This window comes from Mustelus asterias, chromosome 10 (genome assembly GCF_964213995.1).
Source record: "Mustelus asterias chromosome 10, sMusAst1.hap1.1, whole genome shotgun sequence".
Classification (NCBI taxonomy): Eukaryota; Metazoa; Chordata; class Chondrichthyes; order Carcharhiniformes; family Triakidae; genus Mustelus; species Mustelus asterias.
The window spans coordinates 118,929,600-118,941,965 of NC_135810.1; the positions used below are offsets into that span (position 1 = coordinate 118,929,600).

General features: G+C 46.9%; 1 gene segment (V, D, J or C); it reads left to right on the forward strand.

The window, feature by feature from the left end:
* The window catches only part of LOC144499910 (Ig kappa chain V-III region MOPC 321-like), a 46,736-nt gene extending 37,451 nt beyond the window's left edge, over positions 1-9,285 (forward strand). Inside the window, 1 exon segment of the V gene segment in view lies at positions 8,699-9,285. Coding sequence covers positions 8,699-8,896 — 198 coding nt within the window.
* The last annotated feature ends 3,081 nt before the right edge of the window (positions 9,286-12,366 follow it).

Here is a 12,366-nt window from a genome sequence, read left to right on the forward strand (position 1 = left end):
GGCCCAACTTGTCCATGCCACCCTTTTTTTTTAAACCCCTAAGCTAATCCTAATTGCCCGCATTTGGCCCATATCCCTCTATTCCCATCTTACTCATGTAACTATCTAAATGCTTTTTAAAAGACAAAATTGTACCCATCTCTACTACTACTTCTGGCAGCTTGTTCCAGACACTCACCACCCTCTGTGTGAAAAAATTGCCCCTCTGGACCCTTTTGTATCTCTCCCCTCTCACCTTAAACCTATGCACTCTAGTTTTACACTCCCCTACCTTTGGGAAAAGATATTAACTTTCTAGCTGATCTGTGCCCCTCATTATTTTATAGACCTCTTTAAGATCACCCCTCAGCCCCCTATGCTCCAGAGAAAGAAGTCCCAGTCCCAGTCCCAACTACAGCAATGTGGTTGACTCTCAACTGCCCTCAGGCAACTAGGGATGGGCAATAAATGTAAGCCAGCCAGCGATGCACATGTCCCACAAATGAATACAATAATACAGATAATCTGGTCATTGTCACATTGTTGTTTTTGGGAACTTGCTGTGTGCAAATTGACTGCTGCGTTTCCTATACTCCCGAAAGATGTGCTGGTTAGGTGCATTGGCCATGCTAAATTCTCCCGTAGTGTACCCGAACAGGCGCCGGAGTGTGGTGACTGGGGGATTTTCACAATAACTTCATTGACTCACTTGATGAGGGAGCAGTGCTCCGAAAGCTCATGCTACCAAATAAACCTGTTGGACTTTAACTTGGTGTTGTGAGACTTCTTACTGTGCCCACCCCAGTCCAACACCGACATCTCCACATCATGGCTATCAGGGGATATAGTCGACATGGGTCAATGCCCATAATAGGATTCACAGCACAGTAACAGCCCGTTTAGCTGTTAGTGGTTCACTGGGTAGCATTCTTACCTTTGAATCACAAAGTTTAAAGTTTATTGATTAGTGTCACAAGTAGGCTTACATTAACACTGCAATGAAGTTACTGTGAGAATTCCCCAGAGGCCACACTCCGGTACTCGGGTACACTGAGGGAGAATTTAGCATGACCAATGCACCTAACCAGCATGTCTTTCGGACTGTGGGAGGAAACCGGAGCACCCGGAGGAAACCCACACAGACACGGAGAAACGTGTAGACTCGGCACAGACAGTGACCCAAACCGGGAATCGAACCTGGGTCCCTGGCACTGCGAGGCAGCAGTGCTAGCCACTGTACCGCCTACAAGGCTCTCGGTTTAAGTCCCATCCGAGGGCCTGAGCACAAAAATCACGGATGACCCTCCAGTTGAGTACCAAGCGAGTGCTACACTGTTGGAGGAGCTGTCTTTTCATCAAGGAGTTAAACTGAGGGCCCAACCTGCCTACTCGGGTGGATGATCCCGTGAAACCATTTTGAAGGAGATCAGGGGAGTTCTCCCTTGGGCCCTGCCCAATACTTATCCCTCAATCAACATCACATGGGGGGGGTAATGGCCCAGACATTAATCCAGAAACTCAGCTAATAAGACCATCAGATATAGGAGCAGAATTAGGCCATTCGGCCCATCGAGTCTGCTCCGCCATCCAACCATGGCTGATATGATTCTCCTGCCTTCTCCTCGTAACCCTTGATCCCTTTATTGATCAAGAACCTATCTATCTCTGTCTTAAAGGCACCCAATGACCTGGCTTCCACAGCCTTCTGTGGCAATGAGTGCCACAGATTCACCACCCTCTGGCTGAAGAAATACCTCCTCATCTCAGTTTTAAAGGAGCGTCCCTTCACTCTGGGGTTGTGCCCTCGAGTTCTAATCTTTCCCACTAGTAGAAACATCTTCTCCAAATCCATTCTATCTCGGCCTCTCAGTATTCTGTAAGTTTCAATTAGATACCCCCTCATCCTTCTAAACTCCATCGAGTACAGACCCAGAGTCCTCAACCGTTCCTCATACGACAAGCTCTTCATTCCTGGGATCATTCTTGTGAACCTCCTCTGGACCCCCTCCAAGGCCAGCACATCCTTCCCTAGGTATGGGGCCCAAAACTGCTCACAATACTCCAAATGGGGTCTGACCAGAGCCTTATACTGCCTCAGCAGCACATCGCTGCTCTTGTATTCTAGCCCTCTAGAAATGAATGCTAACATTGAATTTGGCCTCCTAACTGCCAGCTGAACCTGCATGTTAACCTTAAGAGAGTTCTGAACAGGACTCCCAAGTCCCTTTGTGCTTCAGATTTCCGAAGCCTTTCCCCATTTAGAAAATAGTCCCCATCTCTATTCTTCATACCAAAGTGCATAACCTCACACTTTCCCACATTGTATTCCATGGTTCTGGGGAACTGGGTTCGAATCCCGCCACGGCAGATGGTGGAATTTGAATTCAATAAAAAATATCTGAAGTTAAGAATCTACTGATGACCATGAAACCATTGTCGATTGCCGGAAAAACCCATCTGGTTCACTAATGTCCTTGAGGGAAGGAATTCTGCTGTCCTTACCCGGTCTGGCCTACATGTGACTCCAGAGCCACAGCAATGTGGTTGACACTCAACTGCCCTCAGGCAACTAGGGATGGGCAATAAATGCTGGCCAGCCAGCGACGTTCATGTCCCACGAATGAATACAATAAAACAGATAATCTGGTCATTGTCGCATTGCTGTTTTTGGGATCTCGCTGTGCGCAAATTGACTGCTGCATTTGCTATTCTCCCGAAAGACGTGCTGGTTAGGGTGCATTGGCCGTGCTAAATATCTCCCTCAGTGTACCTGAACAGGGGCCGGAGTCTGGCGACTGGGGGATTTTCACAGTAGCTTCATTGCAGTGTTAAAAAGTTTATAAAGTTTAAAGTTTATTTATTAGTGTCACAAGTAGGCTTACATTAACACTGCAATGAAGTTACTGTGAAAATCCCCTCGTTACCACATTCTGGCGCCTGTTCAGGTACACTGAGGGAGAATTTAGCACGGCTAACGCACCTCTAACCAGCACGTCTTTCGGACTGTGGGAGGAAACCGGAGCACCCGGAGGAAACCCACGCAGACACGGGGAGAACGTGCAGACTCCGCACAGACAGTGACCCAAGCCGGGAATCAAACCCAGGTCCCTGGCACTGTGAGGCAGCAGTGCTAACCACTGTGCCACCGTGCCGCCCTTTATTTGACCCTTAATGGTGTTTGATCACCACATGTAATGTAAGCCCACTTGTGACGCTAAGAAATAAACTTAAACTAAAAATTTGGATGGGCCAAATGGCCTCCTTCTGCACTGTAGGGATTCTATGATTCGAAGTATTTATTCAATTCTCTTTTGAAAGTTACCATTCTACCTGCTTCCAGCATGTTCTCTGGCAGCTCATTCCAAGTCGCTGCATTAAAATATCATCTCACCTCTAATTCTTTAGCCAATTAATCTGACTCATTAGATTTCTCTCTGTCATTGCCCAGAGCCTGTGTAGCCTAGGTAAGTGATGGGAAAAGAAACGAATCGAAAAATCCTCGCCATGCGCCCTCACAGCCCACACAACACACTTTTTTTTGCAATGCAAAATACTCTTCAAGGAAAGAGAAAGCTAATCATTTCACCAGATTTCTGCCCTGAAGCCTTTCATTTACTAGTTCCTGTCCTCACATTGACCTCAGAGCTTGCCCACAGCTAAACTTTGCCCAGATCTGCTGCTATTGACCACTTCCGCATCGAGAGAGAGCGGCCAGAGGAATAGTCTTAAAGAGACGGGCAAAGGTAAGTGCTAAAGATCTGAACTCCCCTGTAGACATTAGACTGTTCAAGAGCAATGCCACGCAAGATCTTTGGTATACGTAAAATACAGTGCGTGAAAGTGAGTGCAACAAATGGTATATATAAAATACACAAGGCTCTATTCTTATAGAAATTGAAAGATGCGTAGCTGAAATTAACTTTGCAATTAAAACAGATGTGACATTGCCTTTCTCACTATTTTAAGTTGATTTTTATAAAAATGTGTTAATGCCTCCTCTCAATTAACGGACAGAGAAACATCATAAGAACATATCAAGCCTTTTAGACAGAAGGAGGCCATTCAGTCCATCAAGTCTGTACCCACCGCAATCCCACCCAGGCTCTTTTCCTGTATCCCTAATTTACCCTGATAATCCCCCTGACACTAAGGGTCAATTTAGCCTGGCCAATCCACCTAACCTACACATCTTTGGACTGCGGGAGGAAACCAGAGCACCCAGAGGAAACCCACGCAAACATGGGGAGAACGTGCAAACTCCACACAGACAGTGACCCAAGGCCGGAATCAAACCCGGGGTCCCAGGTGCTGTGAGGCAGCAGTGCTAACCTGCTAACCACTGTGCCACTGTGCCGCTCTGCAGTGCACAGAGTGTGCGAGATTCTTCTTGAAACTGCCGCTGAAAAAAACAGCAAGATTTACTCCAGTTTTTACCCGAATTTGAGACTTAGAATTCTTTTGGGAGAATCGCTCCCAATATCTTTAATGTCTAGAAATGTATCGATCTCTATCTTGGAGATACTAATGACTGGGTTTCCACAGCCCTGTGGATTGAGCATTCCAAACATTCACCACCCTCTGACTGAAGAAATTCCACATCTTGAGAAGGTGACCAAAGAGGTGGATGAGGGTAAAGCAGTTGATGTGGTGTATATGGATTTCAGTAAAGTGTTTGATAAGGTTCCCCACGGTAAGCTATTGCAGAAAATACGGAGGCATGGGATTGAGGGTGATTTAGCGGTTTGGATCAGAAATTGGCCAGCTGTAAGAAGGCAGAGGGTGGTGGTTGATGGGAAATGTTCATCCTGGAGTTCAGTTACGAGTGGTGTACTGCAAGGATCTGTTTTGGGGCCACTGCTGTTTGTCATTTTTATAAATGACCTGGATGAGGGCGTAGAAGGCTGTGTTAGTAAATTTGCGGATGACACTAAAGTCGGTGGAGTTGTGGACAGTGAGGAAGGATGTTGCAGGTTACAGAGGGACATAGATAAGCTGCAGAGCTGGGCTGAGAGGTGGAAAATGGAGTTTAAGGTGGAAAAATGTGAGGTGATTCACTTTGGAAGGAGTAGCAAGAATACAGAGTACTGGGCTAATGGTAAGATACTTGGCAGTGTGGATGAGCAGAGAGATCTCGGTGTCCATGTGCATAGATCCCTGAAAGTTGGCACCAAGGTTGATAGGGTTGTTAAGAAGGCGTACAGTGTGTTAGCTTTTATTGGTAGAGGGATTGAGTTTCGGAGCCATGATGTCATGTTGCAGCTGTACAAAACTCTGGTGCGGCCCCACTTGGAGTATTGCGTACAGTTCTGGTCGCCGCATTATAGGAAGGATGTGGAAGCATTGGAAAGGGTGCAGAGGAGATTTACCAGGATGTTGCCTGGTATGGTGGGAAGGTCTTATGAGGAAAGGCTGAGTGACTTGAGGCTGTTTTCGTCAGAGAGAAGAAGGTTAAGAGGTGACTTAATAGAGGCATACAAGATGATCAGAGGATTAGATAGGGTGGACAGTGAGAGCCTTTTTCCTCGGATGGTGATGGCTAGCACGAGGGGACATAGCTTTAAATTGAGGGGTGATAGATATAGGACAGATGTCAGAGGTAGGTTCTTTACTCAGAGAGTAGTAAGGGCGTGGAATGCCCTGCCTGCAGCAGTAGTGGACTCGTCAACATTAAGGACATTTAAAGGGTCATTGGATAAACATATGGATGATATTGGAATAGTGTAGGTTAGATGGGCTTTAGATTGGTTTCACAGGTCGGCGCAACATTGAGGGCCGAAGGGCCTGTACTGCGCTGTAATGTTACATAGAACATAGAACATAGAACAGTACAGCACAGAACAGGCCCTTCGGCCCACGATGTTGTGCCGAGCTTTATCTGAAACCAAGATCAAGCTATCCCACTCCCTATCATCCTGGTGTGCTCCATGTGCCTATCCAATAACCGCTTAAATGTTCCTAAAGTGTCTGACTCCACTATCACTGCAGGCAGTCCATTCCACACCCCAACCACTCTCTGCGTGAAGAACCTACCTCTGATATCCGTCCTGTATCTCCCACCACGAACCCTATAGTTATGCCCCCTTGTAACAGCTCCATCCACCCGAGGAAATAGTCTTTGAACGTTCACTCTATCTATCCCCTTCATCATTTTATACACCTCTATTAAGTCTCCCCTCAGCCTCCTCCGCTCCAGAGAGAACAGCCCTAGCTCCCTCAACCTTTCCTCATATGACCTACCCTCCAAACCAGGCAGCATCCTGGTAAATCTCCTCTGCACTCTTTCCAGCGCTTCCACATCCTTCTTATAGTGAGGTGACCAGAACTGCACACAATATTCCAAATGTGGTCTCACCAAGGTCCTGTACAGTTGCAGCATAACCCCACGGCTCTTAAACTCCAACCCCCTGTTAATAAAAGCTAACACACTATAGGCCTTCTTCACAGCTCTATCCACTTGAGTGGCAACCTTTAGAGATCTGTGGATATGGACCCCAAGATCTCTCTGTTCCTCCACAGTCTTCAGAACCCTACCTTTGACCCTGTAATCCACATTTAAATTTGTCCTACCAAAATGAATCACCTCACATTTAACAGGGTTAAACTCCATTTGCCATTTTTCAGCCCAGCTTTGCATCCTATCTATGTCTCTTTGCAGCCTACAACAGCCCTCCACCTCATCCACTACTCCACCAATCTTGGTGTCATCAGCAAATTTACTGATCCACCCTTCAGCCCCCTCCTCTAAGTCATTAATAAAAATCACAAAGAGCAGAGGACCAAGCACTGATCCCTGCGGCACACCGCTAGCAACCTGCCTCCAATCCGAAAATTTTCCATCGACCACCACCCTCTGTCTTCGGTCAGACAGCCAGTTACCTATCCAATCGGCCAACTTTCCGTCTATCCCACACCTCCTCACTTTCATCATAAGCCGACCATGGGGGACCTTATCAAACGCCTTACTAAAATCCATGTATATGACATCAACTGCCCTACCTTCATCAACACACTTAGTTACCTCCTCAAAAAATTCTATCAAATTTGTGAGGCACGACTTGCCCTTCACGAATCCGTGCTGACTATCTCGGATTAATCCGCATCTTTCTAAATGGTCGTAAATCCCATCCCTAAGGACCCTTTCCATCAATTTACCAACCACCGAAGTAAGACTAACCGGTCTATAATTACCAGGGTCATTTCTATTCCCTTTCTTAAACAGAGGAACAACATTCGCCATTCTCCAGTCCTCTGGCACCATCCCCGTGGACAGCGAGGACCCAAAGATCAACGCCAAAGGCTCTGCAATCTCTGCAATCCCTTGCCTCCCACAGAATCCTAGGATACATTTCATCAGGCCCAGGGGACTTATCGACCTTCAGTTTATTCAAAACTGCCAAGACATCCTCCCTCCGAACATCTATTTCCTCCAGCCTATTAGCCTGTAACACCTTCTCTTCCTCAAAAACATGGCCCCTCTCCTTGGTGAACACTGAAGAAAAGTATTCATTCATCACCTCGCCTATCTCTACTGCCTCCATACACAAGTTCCCACTACTGTCCTTGACCGGCCCTAACCTCACCCTGGTCATTCTTTTATTCCTCACATAAGAGTAAAAAGCCTTGGGGTTTTCCTTGATCCGACCCGCCAAGGACTTCTCATGTCCCCTCCTAGCTCTCCTAAGCCCCTTTTTCAGCTCATTCCTTGCTAACTTGTAACCCTCAATCGAGCCATCTGAACCTTGTTTCCTCATCCCTACATAAGCTTCCCTCTTCCTTTTCACAAGACATTCCACCTCTTTCGTGAACCATGGTTCCCTCACTCGGCCATTTCCTCCCTGCCTGACAGGAACATACCTATCAAGGACATCCAGTATTTGTTCCTTGAAAAAGTTCCACTTTTCATTAGTTCCTTTCTCTGACAGTTTCTGTTCCCAACTTATGCCCCCTAACTCTTGCCTAATCGCATCATAATTACCCCTCCCCCAATTGTAAACCTTGCCCTGCCGTACGGCCCTATCCCTCTCCATTGCAATAACAAATGTTCTATGTTCTATGTTCAGTCCTAAATGGTCTGCCACTTATTCTAGACTTCCTCCCCACCCCTCACCCCTAACCCAGCCAAGGGAAACATCCTCCCCTCAGCTACCCTGTCCAGCCTGTAAGAACTTTGTATGTCTCAATGAGATCACCTCTCATTCTTCTAAACTCTAGAGAGTAAAGGCCTGGCCTCCTCAATCTCTGCTCATAGGATCAGACTGGGCAGCACAGTGGCACAGTGGTTAGCACTACTGCCTCACAGCGCCAGAGACCCGGGTTTGACTCCTGCCTTGGGTTACCGTCTGTGTGGAGTCTGTACGTTCTCCCTGTATGTGCGTGGGTTTCCTCCGGGTGCTCCGGTTTCCTCCCACAGTCTGAAAGACGTGCTGGTTAAGGTGCATTGGCCGTGCTAAATTCTCCCTCAGTGTACCCGAACAGGCGCTGGAGTGTGGCGACTGGGGGATTTTCACAGTAACTTCATTGCAGTGTTAATGTAAGCCTAATTGTGACACTAATAAATAAACTTTAACTTTGGTGACCCTTCACTGCCCTCCCTCTACAGCAAGTCATGCCGTAAATATGTGTATATTTTGTTTGATGTTCTTATGCTGGATAAGGCAGCGAGAAGTCAGGGGTCTGATATTCAGCACTGTACTGACACTGCAACTGAAATTCATTCCAGACTCTCCTATTTCTTGGTCGCAAACCCCCTGGGAGCAAACTCAATCCTGAAGAAGCATCCGGAAGCCAAGGGGAATCTCACCGGAGTTATTTCAGAGGACGTGCAGTGCCTCTGAGTGCCGACCGGGCCAGAGAGGCGCATAACCAGGAGTACGAAGATATGGCACTCATCAGAACTATCAGTCAGAACCCGAGGTAGCACAGCAATGTGGGCTGACGCTTCAGGTCTGCATCTGTAGTGAGCTGTGTCATCAGTAATAAGTGTTCATCGATAATTCTTTTGCATATACTTCCAGAAAGCATTCCCTCTGTAGAATTTCTTCTGAACTGTATAAGTCTTTATTTGGTGCAGATTGTTATAGTGAGGTGTTTCAAATTTGAACAAAATTAGTGAGGGAGCCACAATTAACGTGCAAAATTGCATGTGGGAAAAGACTGGCATCGCAATGAACGAGAATTGTATAACGCAGGAGACGATTTGAAACAGAAATCCAATTAAGAACAAAGAACAATACAGCACAGCAACAGGCCCTTCGGCCCTCCAAGCCCGCGCCGTTCCCTGGTCCAAACTAGACCATTCTTTTGTATCCCTCCATTCCCACTCCATTCATGTGGCTATCTAGATAAGTCTTAAACATTCCCAGTGTGTCCGCCTCCACCACTTTGCCCGGCAGCGCATTCCAGGCCCCCACCACCCTCTGTGTAAAATACGTCCTTCTGATATCTGTGTTAAACCTCCCCCCCCCCTTCACCTTGAACCTATGACCCCCTCGTGAACGTCACCACCGACCTGGGGAAAAAGCTTCCCACCGTTGGGCTCCCCTGCTTTTTCCCAATGACGGAACTATAGCACGGGAGGTGGCCATTCGGCCCATCGTGTCTGTGCCAGCTCTCTGCAAGGGCCAAGCCCCATTTCCCCACCTTCTCCCCTGAAAATATCTTTTCAGGTAACGATCTAATTCTCCTTTGAAGACCTCAGTTGAACCTGCCTCCACCACTCGCTCAGGGAAAGCATTCCAGATCCAAATCCCTCGCTGCCTAAAAGGAATTCTCCCCCCTGTCACCTCCAGTTCTTTGGCCAATCGTCTTAAATCTGTGTCCTCTGGTTACCAACCTTCCTGCCATTGGAAACAGTTCCTGCTTATTCACTCTATTAAAACACTTCCCAATTCAGAATGCCGGCATTATGCCTTCTCAATCTTCCTCTGCTTGATGTGGAGATGCCGGCGTTGGACTGGGGTAAGCATAGTAAGAAGTCTCACAACACCAGGTTAAAGTCCAACAGGTTTATTTGGAATCACGAACTTTCAGAGCAATGCTCCTTCATCAGGTGAGCATTATTACCTGTGAGTGTGATCCATCCACTATTCTATATGATTATGGTTCATCTTATATATTCTGCCTCCCCATTGTTTGAGCAGTATCTGAGGGTAAAGTTCCAGAAAGGCATGGCGCAGGAGGCAAGTTCCCCACCAGCGAAACAGTTACACTGAAAACTTGTGAGTTAGGTAAATAACATTCAAAGAGATGGATAACACGGGGGACAAGAAACAGTTCCACAACTTTGGAGAGCTAATGAGACTGGTAGCTGCTTCAAAGAACACAGGCGACAAATTTTTCATCCAAAATCCCCATTCGAATAAAACGTTTTAAAATCAATTCAGGCGCCATTGTTTTCCATTGCAAAAGTTTCCTTGGGGGTTTTTTCACGCATGGAATAAGAACATCGGAACACGAGTAGGCCATTCAATCCCTCAGCAATTAGATTGAGTGTCAGACACGGCTCACCACTCAGCTTCTCAGTCAGAAGTCTGTGAGTTTATGGTCTCACCCCCGAGACTTCACCACATTATACGCCCTGTCACTCTGGTGCAGCACCATGGGAGTGCTGCACTGTCGGAGGCACCGTCTTTGGAATGTTAAACCTGGACCCCATCTGTTTTCTTCAGTGGATATAAAAGATTCCACGTCATTAATTGGAAGAGGAACAGAGAGTCCTCCCTGGTGTCACGATCAACATCTCTAAAACAGTTTCTAAAATGTTCTGAACACCATGCCGTTTGTGGGATCTTGCTGTGCGCAAATAAGCTCCGGTGTTTATTCTTTATACTTGAGTGTCGCCGGCTGGCCAGCATTTATGGCCCACCCCTAGTTGCCCTTGAACCGAGCAGCTTGCTAAGCCATTTCAGAGAGTCAACCACATTGCTGTGGCTCTGGAGTCACGTGTAGGCCAGACCAGGTAAGGATGGCAGATTTCCTTCCCCAAAGGACATTAGTGAACCAGATGGGTTTTTCTGACAATCGACAATGGTTCCATGGTCATCAGTAGATTCTTAATTCCAGATATTTTTTATCGAATTCAAATTCCACCATCTGCCGTGGCAGGATTCGAACCCAGGTCCCCAGAACATTAGCTGAGATTAATATTTAATAATTAAGATTAATGGTCTAGCAATAATACCACTACGCCATCGCCTCCCCTAATGTTTCCCACATTAGAACCGGGTTTGTATTTTGGACGTACTTTATTGACTTTAAAGATATTTGGGACATGCTGTGATTGTGAAAGTTGCTGTACAAATCTTTCTTTCCATTGGACCCTGGCTAAGGTGTACTTTAACTCCTAATTTCCTGCCATTGTTCCAGATCATTAACACTCAGTCAAAACGAATAACCTGTTTACCCGGTCCCAAAACCTTTAATTGCCTCCCAGTGTCAATAACCTTACGGAGGAGAGATTTGTGTATTTGTGTATTTGTCCCAGCCAATTGATTGGCCGAGCTCTAATTTTAAGATCATGTCCCCTTGTTCCAGGATCACCCACTTTTGAAACAAGGCTGTCCACCTTAATGCAGACTTTTAATTTCGTATTATCGCAAAAGTAACAGGCAAATTTGTACAGGTTGTCACATTACTGGAGGCTTCTACAATAAAATGCCTCAACAGAGGTAATCTTTTATTCAAAGGTTATCCTTGAGCGCACTCACTAGCTGCTATAATTTGTCACTGTCAGAAAGAGCTCAGCAGCGAGAGAAATGTTCACCATACAGATCGACTGACTAACAGGGGACGGGTGTCTCCAAAACCGCAAGGCGTACGAGGTTTCAGCGAGCTCTCCAGACGCTATTCCCTCTAAGGACGAAGGAAATTCGGCATGTCGGCTGCGACTCTCACCAACTTCTACAGATCCACCATAGAAAGGGCGGCACGGTGGCACAGTGGTTAGCACTGCTGCTTCACAGCTCCAGGGACCTGGGTTCGATTCCTGGCTTGGGTCACTGTCTGTGCGGAGTTTGCACATTCTCCTCGTGTCTGCGTGGGTTTCCTCCGGGTGCTCCGGTTTCCTCCCACAGTCCAAAGATGTGCAGGTTAGGTTGATTGGCCAAGCTAAATTGCCCCTTAGTGTCCTGGGATGTGTAGATTAGAGGGATTAGCAGGTGGATATGGGGATAGGGCCTGGGTGGGATTGTTGTCGGTGCAGACTCGATGGGCCGAATGGCCTCTTTCTGCACTGTAGGGGTTCTATGGTTCTAAAGCATTCTTTCCGGATGTATCACAGCTTGGTATGGTTCCTGCTCTGCCCAAAACCGCAAGGAACTACAAAGGGTCGTAGGGGTTTTTTTTCCAAGATGGCGTCGGAGCGAGGCGACTTCTTGCAAGCTGTGCCTA